The sequence below is a fragment of the Canis lupus genome, chromosome X (genome assembly GCF_011100685.1).
Source record: "Canis lupus familiaris isolate Mischka breed German Shepherd chromosome X, alternate assembly UU_Cfam_GSD_1.0, whole genome shotgun sequence".
Lineage (NCBI taxonomy): Eukaryota > Metazoa > Chordata > Mammalia > Carnivora > Canidae > Canis > Canis lupus.
This window is the reverse complement of record NC_049260.1, coordinates 13,555,609-13,577,508: the sequence shown is the minus strand read 5'-3', so window position 1 is coordinate 13,577,508 and position 21,900 is coordinate 13,555,609. Positions and strand designations below refer to the sequence as shown.

The following is a 21,900-nucleotide window of genomic DNA, read 5'->3' as shown; positions in this document are numbered from 1 at the left end:
CAGCACACAGGCTACAGAGGGACAATGATCAGGGTGGGAAGGCTATCCAGGCGGTATGGAGGTGCCCAGCCACCTTCAAATGAGAGGAAGAGGGAGCATGAGCTACTTTTAGGTTTCCTGTCCCTTTGAAACTGGCCTAGGCCCTGAGCAGTGCTGAAGGGAGATGCATGATGTAGTAGATGCCACTGGCACCCCACCCGGAACCCCTCTGCCCCCCACCTCAGACATTCCTGTCTCAACACAGGCTTGCAACTCTCTACCTGGCCCAGGAGCCTTGGAGTTCATGCTCCAAATGCTACTTTCCAGCAGCGAGGGGTAGAAGTCATTGGGTAAATACTCCAGTTTCCTCCCTCTTCAGTGGACCGAGTCTGAGGTGTGTGCAGGATTAAACCTCCCTCCGTTCTCCACAGCAGCGATAAACAGCCCACAACATTCAGGAGCTCTCCTCCCCTCCCTGACCCACCTCCGCACTCCTCACCCCCCTGGGCTGTCTGGAACCCCCTCTCAAATAAACTACTCACACAGAAATCCCCCGTCTCTGTGTGTGCATGCTAGGAAACGCAAATGAAAACACACAGGATTGTGCTCTTCTTTCCAAAAGTAATGTTTTCTGGGACATTGAATGACAACCATGCCATCTCAAGTTTATATGGACAAGAGAAGAGAAAGGTCTGGACACAAAGTGTGGGGCTACAGTTTAGAAAAAAAAATTCAAAAGTAATAGGAGATTTGAATCCATCCCTGGGTATTAATTAGCCCTATCTTTAACCATTCTTGTATAAATACACATAAAGAGTATATAGTCCTCAAAAATCACCTTTTCTCCGTCAACCATTAGTTTGTATTCCTGTAAAAGGGCCTGAAAGAACTGTGTTAAATCCCAGATACATAACTGCCCACTGCTGTCTCTAAAGAAAGAGGAGAGGGACACCTGGGTGGCTCAGGGGTTGAGCCTCTGCCTTCGGCCCAGGGCGTGATCCCGGGGTCCTGGGATCGAGTCCTGCATTGGGCTCCCCGCAGGCAGCCTGCTTCTCCCCCTACCTGTGTCTCTGCCTCTCTGTCTCTCATGAATACATAAATCATAAAAAAAATAAATAAAAAAGAAATAGGGGAGAAGGGGGCACATTTTGCTCCAGCACTGAGTTTCACTTGTGTGAGATCTAATTTGAGGAGCGATGTCTCACACACACACACACACACACACACACATATGTACGCACCACTTAACAGTCTGCAAAACTTCCCTCCAGTTCTTTTGAAGTGAAATCACCACTCACCCCAACCGCACTCCCCAGATATCAGCGCTCTAGAAAGTGAAGGGCTTGTCCCTGCTGTGTGGTTTGGGGTTTAAAAAAAGGAGGCAGGATTAAAGCGCTCATTTCAAGTCCCAAAAGTAAAATACGACTTGGCCTACGGCAGTCCTAATTCTTTCCAGAACTCATCCCGGAATTGCCCTTTTAAACAACCAGTCATTAACCCAACTCTGGGTCTTTTATAGCTGCGAAAACCGATCGCGCACATCATTTATTCATTACGCTTATTATTATTGTTATTGCAGAAAAGCGGCGGATTCCCGGGGCGCGGTGCAAAGGGGTTTTTGTTGGGGGGGTGCGCGGGAGGGGAGCGGCGGCGAGGAGGCTGGGCCGGGCCGCGGGGCAGAGGTGCCCGGAAATCCCCGAGGAAGGATGCCGCGCCAGCGCCCCCGCCTCGCGCTCCGCGGCCACCGCGCTCGGGCGCAGCTGCTGCGGCACCGGGGGAAGCTTCTTATGTAAGGCAGAGCCGCTGACATCACCTTCGGCGCGAGCGTCGCAGCCGGACTAGGCGCCCGGGGAGCGGCGCGCCGGCCCAGGCCCCCGCCCATCGTCGGTTCGCTCCTGAGGATCCGGCCGCCGCCTGAGCTGCCCGACCGCGCGGCAGGGGCGCCCCGGAGCGCCCCGGGGGCCGAGGCCACAGAAGGCCCGCTGCCGGCAGTCGGAGGGCGTCGCAAGAGTGAAGTTAAAGGGCGGCAAGGACGCCCGAGGGTCTGCCACACGCGGGGGGGGGGGCGGTCTGGGCGCCGGTGCCCGGTGGGGGAGAGGGGGCGCGGGGACACGCCTCCGGGATCCTCCGCTGGTCGGCGCCCTGTGCCGGAGGGAGGGCGCAGGAAAGATGCCCGGCGCCGGGGACACTGCTCCCTCCACGCCCGTCGCCGTCGCCGCGGCCTCGCTGGGCCACCGGGTTAGAGCAGAGGCTCCGGACTTCACTGGCGAGGCGAGCGGCGCCGCGCTCCGTCGCACGCTAGCGCAAGGCACAAGTTCGGGGCTCGGCGCAGACCCCGAGGGAACAGCAAGAGTGACAAGACCGCTACAGCGTTACAGACGCCCTAAAAGGGCGCTCGCTACTCCTCGAGCCCCCCAGGCACGCACGGGGGGGACTGCTGCAGGGCTCGGGGCTGGGCTGCTGGAAACCTCTAAAGTTGCACCAATCCCCGCCGCCCCCCCCCCCCCCCCGGCCCCGACCCGGGGACAGTCGGGGAAGGCGAGTCCCGGGAATGAATGACAGATCCCTCTGCCTCCGGCGGCCCCGCGGCTGCCGACGAGCTCCCAGGCCGCCCCTTTAACTTTCTCCCCCATCGCGACTGCATCCCTGCCTCCAGCCCAGCGGGAACTCCCGGCACCGGGCGGACTGGGGTGGGTCCCGGGGGAGGGGAGGGGAGGGGCGGGGTGGGGAGGCGAGAGGAAGGTGCAAGCTGCGGCGGGCGCGGCGCCGCGGGGCTGGGATTGCGGCGGCCGGGGAGGGCGCGAGGGTGCGGCGGCCGAGGGAGCGCCCGGCGGGCGGACGGCGCGGTACTCACGCACTGCCTCCTGCTTGGGGTCCAGCGTGCCGAGGACGCGCTGCACGCCGCCGAGCTTGCCCTGCAGCGCCCAGACGCGGCGGTGGGTCAGCTGGATGTCGCTCTCGAGCTCCTGGAAGAGGCTGCACGCGTGCCGGGCCACGTCCGAGAGCTGCCGGAGGACGCGGGCCAGCGCGGCGTTGCTGACCGCGCACAGGTCCAGCATGAGCAGCACGGCCGCCGCCGCCGCCGAGGACGCCTCGCCGGCCGCGGACGCCGCCTCGGCGACCCCCGCCGCGCTCTCCTCGCCCGCCGCTGGCGCCTCTCCGTGCGGCGGCTGCGCCTGGTCGGTCGGCGCGGGCAGCGGCGGCGGCGGCGGCGGCCCGGGAGGCGCGGGGGGCGCGCGGGGAGGATCCTCCGGCCCCGGCGCCACGGCCTCGTCCCGTCGGCCGGGCGGCTGCAGGGGCGGCGGCGGGTCAGCGCTGCCTCCGTTCGCGTCCTCCGCCGGGCCGGGCGCCGGGCGCCGCTGCCGGCACAGCCACTGCGGCTCCACGATCCTCTTGGCGAAAGGCATCCCGCGAAGCCGGGCGGCGACTTTCTGGTCTCCTGGAGGCGCCCCTTGCGAGCGGGGAACCCGGGAACCCGGCGCGCCCACCTAGGCGCAGAGGGAGCGGGAGTCGGGCAGAAGCGCGACCGGGCGGTCCGGCTGCGCGGGGGCTCCTCGCTCACCTGGTCTCCTCCTCCTCCCCGCCCCTCTAGCAAATCAGTCCACCTGGTCCTCCTCCGGGCGCACCGTTGCCTGGGTAGGATGACAAGAGCGGGGCACAGAAATCCCGGGGTGCGCCGGGGCTCTCCTCACTTGCTTCCCAGCCGGGTCGGCTGGCTCAGCTCCATCATTCCTGCCTCGCCGCCGCCGCCGCCGCCCCGGCCGCTGCCGCCGCCGCCGCCTATATAAATGGGCGTGTATGTGTGTGTGTGTGCGTGCGTGCGTGTGTGTCTGGGTGTGTGTGTGTGTGTCTCGGTGTGAGTGTGTGCGCGCGCCTCAGTTTGAAAGTACCCCGGCGCAGGCCTCTCCCCGCGCGCCCCTCGGCCGCTCCGGGGAGCGACTGCGCCCGGGATCTCACTCCCTCTCTGGGCGGGGAGGACGGTTCGGAAAGGCGCTTTGAAAACCCGGAGCGAGGAATCCGCCTCCAGCCCGAGCGCAGGAGGCGGCGCGGGGGCGGCGGGGCGGACGCAGGGCGGAGGGAGGCCGGGGCGAGGGGGCGCAGCGCCCTGTGCGGCCGCTGGGAGTCACTGGTGGCCTCGCCGCGCCCCGCGCGCTCCGACGCAAAGACACTTAGGCGCAGCCGAAGGGCTCAGGATTGGGACGCTCAGGGGGGCGGGGGCCGGGAGTCCCCAATTTGGGGTTGGGGGTGTGGGGAGCGAGCGCAGAGGCAGGAGGGTGGGGAATCGGGGATGCGGCCGACTTGGCGTGTCGGAGCAAGTTGCTTCGCCGAATTCCAGCTCTGAACAAGTCCTCTGGGTTCTGGGCAGGAAAAATCGAGCTGCCCCTCGGAGAGCCCGGGGCTCTGTGAGCTTAGTGAGACAGCTGGGGTGCGAGGTGCTGAGGCTGGGGCGCTTCCCAGAGTGGCCAGGGACCTGTTTGTACCGCTTCCCGGGCAACTCTGGGCCGCCTGCGCTGGGCCAGGTCTCTAAAGAATATCATGAATGGGGCCCAAACTACCAATGAGCGAAAGCCCCAGAAAACTGCTTGCAAAACTCATTGGCACGTTAGGTGAGATAAGCCGGATCACCACCTGCGTGTTACCCTACTGTGCGGATCGCACTCAGGGATTTTAGAGTTCTCGATCGGAGAGATGGTGATTCACAGAAGAAAGTTTTCCCCTTCAGTTAACTGAAAGGTATAATTTCTAAAGATGCATGTATTTCGATTACCGCAGTCTACAGGCTGGATGCTGTCAGCTTAAAACCTAAAAAAAGAGTTTGGGAAATGTTAATAAAACACATGCTTTCATCCCTCCAAAAAGAATACTGTAAAAATATTTTTTTATTTTAAAGCCACAAGCCAGATCTTGGGAATGCAGCCTTCATTTCATGTGTCTAAAGAGAACATGGAAAAAATATGTTTTATGGCAACAATAAAGTCCTCCAGCCCTGTGGTGGTGCCTCCTTTCCTCTCTCCCTGCCTTTAGTGGGAGCCTGCACAGGGCCCCCACAGTCAGCACTTTGGACTGGCCCACGCTTTAGTTATGAAGGCTTCAACAGACCCTTCCTTCTTGTTCTACCAAAAACAAATAACATTTTGGCAAACGAATGTCCTTGTTTCATAAAAGATCCAGGCTGGGAATTTAAGGGTAAAGGGTCACGACGTCCGCAAGGTACACATGAACGGTTCAGTAACAACAACAACAAGAAGAATGATGATGATAGTAACGTCTATGTCTAAAGACAGAGAAAAAAAGAGAACATGGCAAAAATGTGTGAAATAATAAGTCTAGGTAAAGGGCATATTGGGAGTCATCGTACATTTCTTGCAACTTTAAATTTGGTTTTGTTTCCAAACATAAAAAAAAAATGGGAAAAAAAAGAAAATATTTTGGAGAAAGGTCTTTTAGGAGTTTTTTTTTATCTCACAAATCTAAAAAGCTTAGAGCTGGTTGTTTTTCAAATTTAGCTTGACTTTTTAATATGTTCAAAATTCTGAACATGAGTTCTGCTAGGTGGCCAAGCCACACACACTCCTCCCTAAACATATTGAGGCATAGAGAACAATGAGGGGTTTTAAAGGCATCCAGTTAGCAAGCCTGTGGCAAGTCTGCCCTGCCTGTCACTCCCCCTCACCCAGCACTGTCCTATTAATAGCACTCAGGGGGCCAGTGGAGTGAGCCCAGCTGAGTCCTCACATGGGTGTTGAGCAGCGGGCTCGGGCTGTCACTCCTCAGGGGGGCTTGGGATCATCCGGGAGTTCCTCCCTGGGCCCCAAGGCCCCAGGGCCCCGAGCACACAATGCCAGGCTTGGTTGAAGGAGAGGGCAAGACAGTGGCAGGACTGGGGAGGATTCCAGGGGATAATTAAGTTCAAGAACCGGCTACGGACTTTGGTGTCTGCCTGGAAGTGGTCCACATAGACTGAAGTCAAGATTTCAAAATGATTCAAAGCACCGTTCAACTATGCAAAAAGGAAAGCTCTCTTTGTAATCTCCTGGACTCCTAGCCATGTGCTAATAAAGCCATTTGGTTCAAAATTAAAAGCTTTGATTTTTTTGGCTTCTGAGCTCCTTCGTTCTCAGTCCACTGTAAGGGATGAATAAAGGCACTCTCGGAAAGGTGATTGTTCTACATCTACCTAAATAAAAAGTATGTGTTAGCTATGGAAGGACAGCTTTTAGACGACTTCCTGGCCTCACTGTACCCCTTCCCATTCTAAGCCCCTCCTATGTGGCCTCCCCCTGCCACACACACACACACACACACACACACACACACACACATATTCCTCAAGCTTGGCTCCTAATGTATGTATAGGACTGAAATACTGAAATCAATAAAAGTGTAGTAACCACATGTAATGTGTAATCTCATCTCATGATGAGATGTATGAATATTCTTAATGCTGATGAGTTTTCCACACATCCAGGAGTCCTGCCTTCCTGACTCAAATCCCCGATCGCACCATTTTACTGACTTTTCCCACAAAACCCTGATGAACTCAAAGTGGATGTCTGAAGCCAGACTGCTATACCCATTTATGGGTGTGTTCCTCTCTCCTGATCACGCCCCCACCCCCAGCCCATGTGCACATCTTTACTACCATGAGCTTGTGGCCAAAATGGGAAGGAAAGGCAGCATTTAAAAATGACCCCTTGGCCTAATCCCCAGCAGCCAAACCCATGCAGCTCAAAGGCCAACACAATTTCCCTGAAGACGCTAATGTTCAGTCAGTATAAACCTAAGGCAAATGTAAAATGAATGAAATACCCCATCTATGTCACCACGTCCCACAGTTCCGCTCCTGCCTGCTGCAGCCCAGTGGGAACCGGTGCCAATAAGTCCAGTTCCTCTAGAGCCTCCCAAGCAACAAAACAGATTCCTGAAAGATTCTTCACCAAATATGTCTATTCTGCTTCAAATATCCCAGCACTGATGCTGCACCATCATTATTTATACTTGAGAAATATTTCTTTTGTCTAAGAAATTCCAGGAGACACATGGGCTTGTTAGCATAATCATGTAATTATAGGGACTGGAGTCTCCCTTCCTCCACCCAATTGCACCTCTTCCTCACCTAATCGCCTTAATTCACTCCTAAAAGCCCTGCCACTAAGTAAAAAGCTGTTAAATAAAAAAAAGTATTTTCCTTAATTTTATTGAGGAAAATTATGAGCATTCCATCCCAACCCACTTTACCCAAACCACTTCAGAGATAGCAAAATATATCAAGTTGACATAAGTAAAAAGCAACAACTTGAAAATAAATGAATACGGTATGTCCATAAAATGTAACATTAAAATATCTTGCAATGGAGGTGCATTGTACTTGCGCCTCCGAGGGAGGAAGAGCAGATTCGAGAGTGCCTAGCGATGGCTAAGGTGGCTAAGGGACGAGTGAGAGGCTGCCACCTTTGGGAAACTCCTGGAGAGTTCTATGGTTCACATTCAAGCAGGAAACTTTCTGAAGCTCATGGTTCTCCTATACTTGAACTGCCCCCACGGATGAAGTTATAGCACAGAAAAACGACTTTAGGGCAAGATAAAAGGGAAGGATGGGCCAGCCATGGAACACATGGGACACATGGGAAGAAGGCACAGGCACATTCAACAGAAGGACTGCAGAAGATGTCACTGGCCCCTCTCTCTCCAGCCAGGAGGCCACCACTTCATGCTCCCCAGGAGGCTCTCTCAAGTTTTATGTTAGCCCCTGAGCTCTGACAGTCACCAGCTCCCTCTCCCCTTTGGCTCTGCAGGTTCCCAGGAGGAAGCCAGCAGCCCATGGGTGGGTGCCCTCTTGTTGGAGGGAGCACGCATTCTCCCAAAGCTAAGGGTCACAGTACATTGTGTCTCAGCTCTCCAGGGCTTCGTTTCTGGAACTCAAAAGTCCAAGCTCTTCTGGTTCAAGAACCTTACATTTGGCTTTGTGTGTCTATGTTCCCAGGACACACCAGTGGGAAAAATTCATTAATATATCCAACTACGGGGGATCCCTGGGTGGCTCAGGGGTTTAGCGCCGCCTTCAGCCCAGGGCCTGATCCTGGAGTCCCGGGATCGAGTCCCACGTTGGGCTCCCTGCATGGAGCCTGCTTCTCCCTCCTCCCGTGTCTCTGCCTCTCTCTCTCTCTCTCTCTCTATCATAAATAAATAAATAAATAAATAAATAAATAAATAAATAAATAAATCTTCAAAAAATATATGAAGCCACCATACACATGTATGCACAGGTGCATACATATTGGCAACTATCATGTGTACAGTTCTCAGGGGAAGAAAAGACTATGTCCCACTCCCGAAGGTTTTCCTTGGTTTTAGTTGGTGCTTTTCTTCCTCAAAAATCCTCATTGAGCCTATCAAGTATGAAGGGCAAGGGCTTCTCCCTGCATTTTACTGACAGAGAAACACGGGCAGAAAAAAAAAAATAACGCTATTAAATGTTTTTCGAAATGCCAAAGACAGTTCTAACCAGCTTTTTTATCTTCCCTGCAAAGAACTGTTGATTACTCACATTGTTTCCAATGGGAGAAATTTTGACTTCTTTCTTATCTTCAGAACTCCGAGCCTCACATTTTACAACTGAATATAATTTTAAACATGCCAAATCTGGATCTCGTCAGAACTGCAAATACATCAAAATAACGGACAGAGTTAAAGCAGATGGTGATAGCAAACAGGAAAGTTTCATTCACTGATTCGTTCTTCTGGTTATGCAACAAACATTTACTGGAAGCTTTATTTACTGAGTGCAAACATCTATTGGGTGCCCAGGCCTCTGTTGGCTGCCAGGGATATAAAACGAAAGAAGACATAAACTCCGCTCTCAAAGGGTGGAGTCTAGTAGGGTAAATAGACATGTAAACAAATCAAGGTAATACATCACCAGCAAGCTATAATAGAGATAAGAATTAAGTGCAATTCAGAATCCCAGAGCGATTAACACCGGGTTTTTTTTTTTTGGGGGGGGGGGGTGGGTTACAGATTCTAAATGCAACACAGGCTTCAGTGCTGGTTCTTCTTACAGCTTAGAAATGGAAAAACTAAAGCTGAGACCAAGCATCAGCACATGGTTGAAAGCAAAACAGCGGTGAAAATGAGGAGACTGTCCAGCCAGCTGCAAGAGAAGATGTGCCTTCGCCTAGAGTCCCGAAATGGCACTTCCAGCAAGTCTTTTAAAACTCCTGGCAATCGGTTGGTAGGAGAAAGAAGGTGGAGATTATGTTGTTGTTGTTGTTGTTGTTGTTGTTGTTGTTGTTGTTGTTGTTGTTATTGTTGAAGCCGATCTGCAATTTTCACTCCCTGGCAGGGCTCGGTTTGTAAAGAGGAAGTCGATTTTTAATATATTGACTCTAAAGAAAAAGCCTTCAGTTGGGGCAAATGAAGCACAGGCTCTAGAGCACATGGCGCTAATAAAGCTAACCGGCCATCCCCCAAGGGTCCACGAGCCCCCCCACACCTCCCCTTTGGCTGCACTGTTCAGAATTTGCTCTCCAAGCACCCCTCTGTGATGAAAACCCCGGGCGCTGGCCTTGACCCAGAGGAAGTGCTTTTGACCCAGGTGGTCCCGAAATAAATCAGCTCTTTCTGAGACCAACGCGAGGGAGTGCGAGCTCCAGGTCGCCTTATCGCAGGGACAGAGTCCTTGGGAACAGCAGAGGCAGCAAACGGCAAACTTTATCAAGATTGTAGTGCTCATTAAGGAAGTGAAATTGAGCCAGATTTGAAGGAAAGCGCTGTAGTAATTACAGAGTTATGAAGATTTAAAAGCTATGCGCCCGGGCACGCAGAGCGCAACGTGTTTCCTTTGGGTTCAGAGACACCGCAATTACAGGGCTTAAGGGGAGCAAAGCAGCGAATTAGAACTCCCCATTAGCTGATGAATCACTGATGGAAGTGCAGGCCCCAGAGGCTGTGGCTCAGCCTGATTTCTGTCCCTTCCTCAGCTCCTGGTCCCCTGTTCTCTCTAGTTCTTTTACAAGGTGAGGGGGTCAGGGAAGGACACAAATCTTGGATCACTGATAAGAAATGGGGTACAAGAAAGTTAAAACTTGGGGTACCTGGGTGGCTCAGTGGTTGAGCGTCTGCCTTTGGCTCAGGGCGTGGTCCCCGGGTCCTGGGATCGAGTCCCGCCATCGGGCTCCGTGCACGGAGCCTGCTTCTCCCTCTGGCTGTGTCTCTGCCTCTGTGTGTGTGTGTGTGTCTCTCTCTCTCTATGTCTATCATAAATATATATATATATATATATCGGGGATCCCTGGGTGGCTCAGCGGTTTAGCTCCTGCCTTTGGCCCAGGGCGTGATCCTGGGGTCCCGGGATCAAGTCCCACATTGGGCTCCCTGCATGGAGCCTGCTTCTCCCTCCTCCTGTGTCTCTGCCTCTCTCTCTCTCTCTCTCTCTCTCTATGTCTATCATAAATAAATAGATAAATCTTTTTAAAAATTAAATAAATAAATATCTTTTTAAAAAAGTTAAAACGTTCTGAAGCTTAATGCTTTCCCTACATTGGCGTTGGCTTTACCAACAGTTGTATAATAGCGTGCTCTTTCTGCTTCCTGGGCTGTTCAACGGTAATGGTATAACAATGACATTTTAGTAGATCTAATAGGAAAACCAGAGAATAAAGTATTTTATGTGGGTGTAGAACAAGTTAACATCCCCACAGGAGGCTCACTGAGATAATGATAGATGGTATTGCATAAGAGGGGCTAGAACAAACAGACAAATAACAACAACAGCAAAACCCCAATATCCAGCCAATTAGCAATAGTGGGCAAAAGTCTGGTTCTTTGGAAGGAATGATTAGACCCTGCTGGTCAACCCAATGAATCTACTTGCTGAACGATGCGGCTAGTGTGAGGTAAGTCTTTGGGGTCAGGATACTTGACTCTGTGCCCCCATGTCAATACAACCAAAACATAAGCCAATTTTTTTTAAATGAATGGGGAACACAAAGACACGAAGAGGTCAACACACTAATTCAAACCCAGCGTGACCACTCAGAGAAAGAACTCCATGAATGAAACTCCAGAACTCGTGGCACAAAGGCACTTCACTGGACGGGCCACCTTTAAGTTGTGCACCAAGATGATGCTGGGTGGGGGAAGGTGATTTAGTCAGCAGGAGATTTTTAAATAAAGACTATCACCGAAATTTACTTACGTGGCCCTTTTCGTATTTGCGCATGAACTACAGGGCTCCTGGGATCCAACGTGAGACAACTGACCGGCCATGCCTCTTAAATTATTTTTCCGGAGGTATTTTCTTTCTCCACCTCAATTGTAAAGATCCAGGAATAACAGCCCAGTGCACAAAGTAGACGTTTTTATTTCTCATCCTGTCTCAATGGTCTCATAATAGCTCAATAAGAGTCTGGAAATAATGAAAGCTTCTCCATGGAGAAACACAAGAACTCACCATAAGGAACGATAGCACCTAGGAGTCTCCTATAGTAACAGCAACACTAGCAGAAACATTCCAGGAGTCCGAGTTTCCTCTTTAAGAGAAAAGAATCTAAAAAGTGACCACCCTATACACTCACTAGTGTACAGATGGACTATCAGGCCACAAAGACGAAAATAAACAGTTGGATTTATTTTGAAACATGTTTAAAGTATTTCCTACTGACACTGGGGAGAACTTCACCCCCGTTCGCTAGGAAAGTCATAATAAAAGGCTGCGGAAAGTGAAAAAGAGGGGGATAAAGGATTTTGCTTTTTAAAATCATTTTCCATTTTTCTTTTATTTTTCTCTTTATTTGCCCTTGGGAAAGCGTATTCATTTTTTTTAATATATTTTTTCTTTATTTATTTATGATAGTCACAGAGAGAGAGAGAGAGAGAGGCAGAGACACAGGCAGAGGGAGAAGCAGGCTCCATGCACCGGGAGCCCGATGTGGGATTCGATCCCGGGTCTCCAAGATCGCGCCCTGGGCCAAAGGCAGGCGCCAAACCACTGTGCCACCCAGGGATCCCGCGTATTCATTTTTAACCCCCGAGAGGACTTGTGTAGTTCTGCTACAGTGGCAGAAACCGACCTTTACTTACCCACTATCCCTTTCTTCTCGCAGAATTTCAGTTTCATTCCAGGTTGCATTGACACCAGCCAATCTGCTCACCACCCCAGGTCCCCTCACATTTAGGGTTGGCCGGATGATGCAGTTGGCTGGATAAAGACGTCTACGTGGACACTGCTAGAGATTTCTAGGAACCTTTTTTCCCCAGGATACTGCCCTTTCAGACTGTCCCCCTCTCTCCTTGGCCCCTGGAGAAAGGACTCGGAGCTGAGATGGAAGGGCTGTCCTCTGACTGCCACATCTATGAAGACGAAAGCCTCATGCATAGAGGCAAGGCTCCTAGGGAATAGATGATAGGCAGAGTGCTCCCCAGACCTGGACTCCCACCCCTTCCAAATTTGTTGTATTGTGAGAAAAATCAGCCCCTATTTGGGTCAGCTGCTATGCACATGCAGTCAGATGCGGTTCTGACTGATAGGAGTGCCAATTCCTTACAAAGCAATGCTCCAAAATCCAGGATTCCGGGGTTCTGGATCTTCCTTGTTCATTCATCCCATAGACGCTATTCAACAAAAACCTACTGGGTGTCTATGTGACTATTCTAGGAACCAAGGAGCCATCTGTGAATTAAACAGGAGAAAGAGAAGACTTGCCCTCATGGTGCTTACTTTCCAGTCCAATGATATTCAATAGTCATTGTTCCACAACAGTTTATGTGTTCAAAAGATGGTTCTATACTCTGAAAACTATAGAACAGTGATGAAAGAAATTGAAGAAGACACAAAGAAATGGAAAAGCAATCTCTGCTCATGGCCTGGAAGGACAAACACCGTTAAAATGTCTATACTACCCAGGGCACCTGGTGGCTTGCCCAGTTGAGCATCTGACTCAATCTCAGCTCAGGTCATGATCTCAGGGTGATGGGGTCGAGCCCCATGTCAGGCTCCATGCTCAGTGTGGAGTCTGTTTGTCCCTTTTCCTCTGCTTCTGCTCTCTCTCTCTCTCTCTCTCAAATAAATAAATAGAATTTTAAAAAAAAATTTAAACTTAAACTGTCTCTAGTACCCAAAGTAATCTACACATTTAATGCAACCCCTATCAAAATAACACCACCATTCTTCACAGAACTAGAACAATCCTAAAATTTGTGTGGCACCACAAAAGACTCTGAGTTGCCAAAGCAATCCTGAAAAAGAAGAAACAAACCTGGAGGCATCATGATTCTAGATTTCAAGCTATATTACAAAGCTGCAGTCATCGAGGCAGTATGGTACTGGCATACAAAGAGACACACAGATCAAAGGGACAGAATAGAGCCCAGAAGTATACCCACAGCTATCTGGTCAACTAATCTTCCACAGAGCAGGAAAAACTATCTCATGGAAAAAAGACAGTTTCTTCAACAAATGGTGTGAAACCTTGACAGCCACGAGCAGAAGAATGAAACTGGACCACCTTCTTACACCACACACAAAAATAAATTCAAAATGGATGAAAGACCCAAATGTGAGATAGGAAGCCATCAAAATCCTAGAGGAGGCCACAGGCAGCAACTTCTTTGACCTCGGCCCTGGAAACTTTTTTTTTTAAGATTTTATTTATTCATTTGAGAGAGAGAGAGAAAGAGAAGCACAAGTGGGGGTGGGGGCAGAGGGAGAGGGAGAAGCAGACTCCTTACTGAGCAGGGAGCCTGACTTGGGGCTCCATCCCAGAGTCCAGGGACCATGACCTGAGCCAAAGGCAGCTGCTTAACTGACTGCGCCACCCAGGTGCCCGAAACTTCTTATTAGACACGTTTCCAGAGGCAAGGGAAACAAAGGCAAAAAGGAACTATCGGGACTTCACCAAGATAAAGTTTCTGCACAGCGAAGGAAACAACCAACCAAACTAAAAGGCAGCTTACAGAATGGGAGAAGATATTTGCGAATGACATACCTGATAAAGGGTTAGTATCCAAAATGTATAAAGAACTTATCAAACTCAACATCCAAAAAAACAAATAATCCAGTTAAGAAATGGGCAGAAGACATGAATAGACAGTTTTCCAAAGAAAACATCTAGATGGCCAACAGACACATGAAAAGATACTCAACATCACTCATCATCAGGGAAATACAAACCAAAACTACAGTGAGATACCACCTCACACCTGTCAGAATGGCTAAAATTAACAACACAAGAAACAACAGATGTTGGCAAGGATGTGGAGGAAGGAGAACCCTCTCGCGCTGTTGATGGGAAGGCAAACTGATGCAACCACTCTGGAAAACAGTATGGAGGGTCCTCAGAAAGTTGAAAACGACCCAGCAATTGCACTACTAGGTATTTACAAAAGGATACAAAAATACAGTTTCAAAGGCATACATGCACCCCGATGTTTATAGCAGCATTATTAACAGTAGGCAAACTATGGAGAGAGCCCAAATGCCCCTCGACTGATGAACTGATGAATGGATAAAGAAGGTGTGGTGTGAGGGATCCCTGGGTGGCGCAGCGGTTTGGCGCCTGCCTTTGGCCCAGGGCGCGATCCTGGAGACCCGGGATCGAATCCCACATCGGGCTCCCGGTGCTTGGAGCCTGCTTCTCCCTCTGCCTGTGTCTCTGCCTCTCTCTCTCTCTCTCCGTGTGACTATCATGAATAAATAAATTTAAAAAGAAAAAAATGTTAAAAAAAAAGAAGGTGTGGATATAGATATAGATATAACTCACACAGTTGATATATATATTTATTTACATATATGTGTATATATGTATTGGAATATTACTTAGCCATCAAAAAGAATGAAATCCTGCCATTTGCAAGGCTATAGATGGAGTGTGTTATGCTAAATGAAATAAGTCAGGCAGAGAAAAGACAAATACCGTATGATCTCACTCATACGTGGAATTTAAGAAAGAAAACAGGTGAACATATGGCAAGAGTAGGGGGAAGGGAGAGAGGGAAATAAACCATAAGAGCCTCTTAAGGATAGAGAACAAACTGAGGGCTGATGGAGGGAGGGGAGGGGGTGGGGGACGGGATGGATGGGTGAGGGGGATCAAGGAGGGCATTTTTTGTGATGAGCGCTGGGAGTTGTATGTAAGTGATGAATCACTGAATTCTACTCCAGAAACCAGTATCGCACCGTATGTTCACAAAGTAAAATTTAGAAAGAAAGATGGCTCTAGTGGGTCTACATACTTAAAATAATACTAAGAAATGATGTCTGTAGTAGATGGTGTTGACTCCCTTCCAGCTCCCGTCCCCTGGCTGGCACACTCAGCCCCACACTGCTGTGAATGCTCCAGCTCACAGCTGCAGCCTGCCCTGGAGGTTTTCCCGGATTTCCACGGAGCCACCCAGGAGCTCAAGTACCCCTAGAAGGGCAGCCCGTGGCCAGTGACTCAGTGGAACAGTACAGAATGCACTCTGTGCTGATAGTCACACTCCAGAACTCTCCGTGGGATCAAGCTGAGGCTGCTTCTCCCGAATCCACAATCCACGTTTGCTTAGCCCCTTGCCCTGCCCGCCCTGCTTGCCCACATCACAGTCCCTCCCCAGAGCTCTCCCTCACTAAGGCATCTGCAGCAAACGTGCCCCACCTCAGCTTCTGCTAATGGGAACCTGATCTGTCTGTCTCCATTTTTTTTTAATTAAGAAAGAATATAAATTTTTCATTCCCCCACCCCCCCTTTGAACTAACCATCTGAAAACCTCCTCATTTGAATTTAAGTTCCTAGAAATTAGAGGGGCTTGCTCATAACTCACACAGTTGGTCATCATTCAACTAAGTACAGCTAGCCACCACATTAGCTCTCGCTGCTGGAACATCCTAATTGTGTTAACTAATAATAATAAGTCATTTCTCTTGCACCCCCAATTGACCACCGGAACGAAAAAGATGCATAAGAATTCTTAGTATTGAAATAGAAGTTCGCGAGATACATAAAAGCCAAAGTAAAATGATTATTTCCTTTAGATCAGCATTCAACTGATCAGGATATTAGGGATACCTGGAAAACAAATGCAAAGGTGAAAGTATTATGATGACTATATCCATTTGCACTCGCTTTTTAAAAAATTATTTATTTATTTATTCATGAGAGACACAGAGAAAGAGAGGCAGAGACACAGGCAGAGAGAGAAGCAGGCTCCATGCAGGGAGCCCGACGTGGGACTCGATCCCGGGTCTCCAGGATCATGCCCTGAGCCAAAGGCAGACCACTGGAAGTCCCTGCATTCGCATTTTGGGGGAATATAGACTATCCACGTTGTGAATTGTTACACTTATAAATAATAGTACCCAAACTTTCCTGTCATACTATGTCCTAGTCCCACACTCAGGCTGCCATAACAATATACCATAGACAGGGTGATTTCAACAACAGACGCTGCTCTCTCACAGCTCTGGGGCCGGAAGTCTGAGGTCTGGGCTCCAGCATAGTTGGGCTCTGGTTTGCAGGCTGCCTTCTCCCATGGTGTGGAGAGAGGATGACTCTTCCTCTTCGTGGAAAGGCACTAATCCCATTATGGGGCCCCACTCTCGTGAGCTCATCCAACCCTGATCACTTCCCAAAGGCCCCACCTGTAAATACCACCACACGTTGTTTTTTAAAACCCCAAGATATGTCATATATGAAAAGCACAAAATCAGAGAATTATTAACGTCATCTCATGAAACTCATTTTTGTCTCCTTTGATCCCTCAACATAAAATTTAAATGACCCCTGGGATGCCTGAGTGGCTCAGTGGTTGAGCATCTGCCTCTGGCTCAGGGCGTGATCCCGGAATCCAGGATCAGGTCCCACGTCAGGCTCCCTGCATGGAGCCTGCTTCTCCCTCTGCCTGTGTCTTTGCCTCTCTCTCTGTGTCTCTCATGAATAAATAAAATAGTTAAAAAATAATAAATAAATAAATAAATAAATAAATAAATAAATAAATTTAAATGACCCCTGACCTTTAATATACTTTCAATCTGTGACCACATCCAGTATGTGAATTTAAAATTAATCTGTTAAAAAAATAAAATAAAATAAAATAAAATAAAATAAAATAAAATAATAAAATAAATCTGTTGACATATTCTAGTGTTTCTTACATAAGCAATTTAAGGCCAATAAAGTGTATCCCTTGCTAAATAGACAAATAGCAAAATTTGTCTTTACAGATTGTGAGTAGTAGTAAAATGGAATTAAAATGAATGTCTTAGTGTCTTAGTAGAACTTCAATTGTTAATCCAAAATTAAACAATATTTGCTTAAAATTGGGTTCTTAAAAAAATAAAAATAAAAAAATAAAATTGGGTTCTTTTTATCATTCATAATACAAAAATGATCAAATGGGTTTTTTTTTTTAACATGTTAAGGGACTGAAAAGATGGCACGTCACTTTCAAAGGGGTTCATGGTCTCCATAAAATAGAAATGCTGAGATGATTGATCTCTGGGGTCACATACTATGTGAATGACTATGATTTTCATGTCACTGGCTGGACTGGGAGCTCTGCGTGCAGGGGATCTTTGTCTGTCTCACACTATATTGGTAGGTAGTTGTGTAATCGTCCTTACATATTGAGAAGCAGGACACTGCCCTCCTCTGCTCTACTCTCATTGTCCCCCCCTGAGGCCACCCCCTCACTGGTATCCTGCAGCCCACGGAGACTTCCTGGGTCCTAGAGAGTGTCTTGTTATACTTTAGTGCTTCTAAACAAGAAGTATTGAGCTCAATCAAGGAAAAAAGTATGCTAGGATGTGAAAGGAGCCAGACAATGTAAGCCTCTGGACTATAGAAACCCTGAACTGAGTTGATGGATCCTCTAGTCCTAGAAATCTTTTAGAATGTCTTCCAAACTCAGGACACCTGGGTGGCTCAGTGGTTGAGCATCTGCCTTCGGCTCAGGGCATGATCCTGGGGTCCTGGGATCGAGTCCTGCATGGGGCTCCCCACGGGGAGCCTGCTTCTCCCTCTGCCTGTGTCTCTGCCTCTCTCTGTGTGTCTCTCATGAATAAATAAATAAAATCCTTAAAAAAAAAAAGGAGAATGTCTCCAAACTCAACATCTTGGTGTTAAATGTTCAAATACCTAGAGGGAAGGAACTGAACTAAATGACCCTTTCAACTCTAAGCTTCCGTGTTTCCAAACACTGATGTTGGACATTAGACCAAGCCAAGCTCTCGCTTACTGCTTTATTGTTTTCGATTTTAAAACACATGAAATGCACATTGTAGTCTATGTCTACACCACAAGTACAAAGCAGTGTGTACATTGGAGATAACAAAAGAGAACTGTATGGTCTGGAAGATAAGAAAAGATACCCAAATCGAGTCTCTGTTTGGACCAACAACTTCACAACAGCTTTACAACAATCGCTTTGGTTTTTCCCACCAAAAACAGAGGTTCTCATCTTATTAAATCCCTGAAATCTGCATGACCGTTCTTCCTCCTTACTCTTGGTCTCCCACATATGCCAAACTGAGTGGCTAAAACCTAGAACTAATTGACAGGTCTGCCCATGCAAGCATCTTCATAGCTCTGCAAAATCCCCTGGAGCACTTCATTGTAAATAGAAGTATTAACCATGTAAAGATAGTATTTTAATTAACATTATATTGAGTTATAACACCTAACTACTTCATAAGAGCCCTTTATATATCAATGCCGGCATCTATTTATTATGTATGTTACAAATAGAAAAAAGCAAATCCTGTTCTGTGCTATTGAATTGTGGTTTGCTTTGCTATTTCCTCATATTGTAAGAAATCCTGTAACGAATTTGAGAAGTTGTCACTGTAAGGAGTTTGACGTGGACAAGGTTGGCCCACTGTGGTTAGGGTGGCACCAAAGGGGGGAGCCTGGGGCCCAGAGTTGGGATCCCTGGGCAAAGCACTCTCTCCCAGTGATTTCAGTGACTTAAAGCATTCCCTAGGTATTTTCCCACTTCTCTTTTAAGTCATAATTCCCAGCTTCACATGTGGCAGTTTTGAAAACAAGCCTCAACCAAAGGGCTTAGCAATTCTGGGATGAAATGAACCACCAAGCACAGCTGTATCCAGCACAGTGCTTTTCTAGGGGAAAATTACTCTGATGGCCTTTTCTCCATCACTGTCTTCTAAAATGGTTTCCTTGGCAAACACAGCCGGAGGTTTGTCCATTTTAAATGGCACAAAGACTTCTCCCCAAGTCCCTGGAGTTACTCTTCTATAGTCTAAGAAGATTCTTAAGGCACAGCTTCCCAGTACCCAGTTTCAAATACGTTTGCATTACTTATTTTCTTCCAATGCCTCCACCCACCTCACAAAACCATTTCTCTGCATTTCTGGAAGTGAACACATGCTGGTTCTCCCCATGGTTCAGTCCTAGCCCAACACAACAATGTGCCCCCTTCCCCCACAAGCTGCCACTGTTTCTGGACATGGGAATTGAACGTTCAGTTTGCTTAGCAAGGCTTCTGATTTTTCTCAAAGCTTTTCTGTTAGATGAGAGGTATGGGATTACCTGGGTCCTACCTCATGATTTAAAATGGTTCTCAGGACACCTGGGTGGCTCAGCAGTTGAGCGGCTGCCTTTGGCTCAGGGCGTGGTCCTGGGGCCCCGGGATTGAGGCCCGCATCGGGTTCCCCACATGGAGCCTGCTTCTCCCTCTGCTTGTGTCTCTGCCTCTCTCTCTCTCTGTGTCTCTCATGAATAAATAAAATCTTTTAAAAATAATAAAAAATAAAATGGTTCTCAATCTTAGCTGTACGCTGGAATCACCTAGAAAGTTTTTAAAAATATTGATACTCTGGGGGCTCCTGGGTGGCTTAGTCAGCTAAGTGTCCAACCCTTGATTTTGGCTCAGGTCATGATCTCAGGGTCGTGGGATAGAGCCTTGCATCAGGCTCCACGCTGAGGTGTGGAGTCTGCTTGGGATTCTCTCTTTACCTCTCCTGCTGCCTCTCCCCCATCTCTCTTTCTCTCTCTCTCTCCTCCCCCTCAAAAAATTATTGATACTCCGGTCCCCACTGCCAACCCCACCAAAAAATTCTGGTTTAATTGGTTTATGGGGCAGCCAGGGCATGAGGATTTTTAAAATTTCTCAGAGGTGCCTAACACACAGTCGCAGTCAAGTTTAAGAACCAACCGGAATAAGGAGACTTGATTTAAATGCAGCCACTAATTAGCTATGTGGCCTGAGCAAAAGAAATATTCATTTATCCGATAGGTATTCCCTGACAGTTTGCTGCATGCAAGACCGCGCTCGGAGCCTAATCTCTCCTAGCCTCCAAGATAAGTAAACTGGACTCAACAATTTGCTCATTCATTCAGCAAATAAGTATTGAGCGCCTACTACCTGGCAGGCCCCGTGCTAGGCACAAGATGTGTGGCAGTAAACCAGATGGAGAACCCTCTGTCCTCATGCAGCTGACAGTTCCGTTGAGGGAAGCACCCACATACAAGTAGTGAAAAGTGAAGAGCAGGGGCACCTGGCTGGCTCAGTGGGTAGAGCATATGACTTTGATCTTGAGGTCATATGACTCTTGATCTTGAGGTCATGAGTTCGAGCCCCATGTTGGGTGTGGAGCCTACTTAAAGAAAAAAATATCTTTTAAAAAGGCGAAGAGCAATGTTATATAAAGGATGGGACGGTTGATGAGACGGATGACGAGGGGACAGGCAACCGATGTGGAGGAAGCAATGGACACAGTGGAGAAGGGGGATGGAGAGAGGTCCATGGATTCCAGAAAATAGTCAAGGAGATAACATCTCAAAGACTTGGCGGTGGATGGGATATAGGGAGAGAGAGAGGGAGAAAGAGAGGGAGGAAGAGAGAGAGAGAGAAAGGAAGGAAGAAGGCAGGCCAATTTCTACCTCACAGGATTGATGAGTCATTCACTGGGGCAAAGAATGTGTGAAAAGAACCTCAGCCACCCCCTGGGGTTATGAGGGTCTAGAGGGAAGGTATAGGAGCCTGAGGCAGCAGGAGCCTGAACCAAGCTCCAGACAGAGACCAGGGCAGAGGAAGAGCGTATGGGAAGAAATGGAATGGCTCTCACAGGTGGTTATTTCAACACCTGAACTGGGTCTTTGTGTAACTAAAGGGGAAGCCACTAAAGAGCCTGTTCCCAGAGGCCCAAAGCTGAACCACTTTTAAAAGGGAAAAATGAACAGAAGAGCCAATTGCGATGGTAAACAATGTGAGGTACCAAGTCCACGGTGCAAGAGGGACCTTGCATACCATGGAGGCACTCAGGGAAATAGTTCTCTTCCCCCTTTCGGGGTGTAGACTATGTTGGCTCTGAGAATTCATATCTGTCCTTGGGAGATCCCTGTGTGTGCGTGCGTGCACGCATGTGTGCAGGGGAGAAAGCGGGAGAGAGATCCACAGCTACTGTTGGACAATCCAACAAGGCCAGCGGGTTGATCTTGAGAGACAGTGGACAGAACAGCACCCAATGGGAGGCTGCAGAGGTCCTTGTTGACTCAGACACTCGGGAAGAGAGGTCCTCTGGGAGGAAAGGGATGTATCCTGGGGTGAGAACAGCTCCAGTGGGTGAACATTTCTAAAGGGAGATGCAGAGGTAGAAAAAGGTGGAGACTGCACAGAGAGGAGGAGACATTGAGGCCAGGGACGAGGACAGGAACTGGAGTGCACCTCAGAGAGCGCCCCTGGGAACGCCTAAAGTCCTTAGGGGTCCTGTCACCTTCTTTTCTTCACATGTGGTGTTCCCCCTTTGATGCTCCTCAAACTTTAACACAGGCTGTCAGACCCTCTTAACTGTCTGGCTGTGTTAGGGAGGAAAGTGAGAGTGGGGACTCTCCATTACGCTCAAGAGCTCTCCGAGGGCTTTCTGGGCTTTCCAGAGGGAACCCCGCTTAGGAGGGGAAGGTCCCCTCCAGAGTTCCGGACCTCCAC

General features: G+C 48.9%; 1 protein-coding gene and 1 non-coding gene across 3 annotated transcripts in view; one reads left to right on the top strand and one right to left on the bottom strand.

The window, feature by feature from the left end:
- The window catches only part of NHS (NHS actin remodeling regulator), a 347,302-nt gene extending 343,346 nt beyond the window's left edge, over window positions 1-3,956 (bottom strand). The window contains exon 1 of one of the 2 annotated variants that reach the window (XM_038586921.1): window positions 2,834-3,956. In XM_038586921.1, coding sequence (XP_038442849.1) covers window positions 2,834-3,386 — 553 coding nt within the window. In that variant the 5' untranslated portion in view covers window positions 3,387-3,956. The remainder of the gene's footprint in view (window positions 1-2,833) is intronic. The other variant, XM_038586920.1, reaches the window with a different exon arrangement.
- A 16,512-nt stretch (window positions 3,957-20,468) lies between these two features.
- On the top strand, window positions 20,469-20,563 carry TRNAQ-UUG. Its single transcript has 2 exons — window positions 20,469-20,505; window positions 20,528-20,563. It is a non-coding gene; the product is annotated as a tRNA-Gln (tRNA).
- The last annotated feature ends 1,337 nt before the right edge of the window (window positions 20,564-21,900 follow it).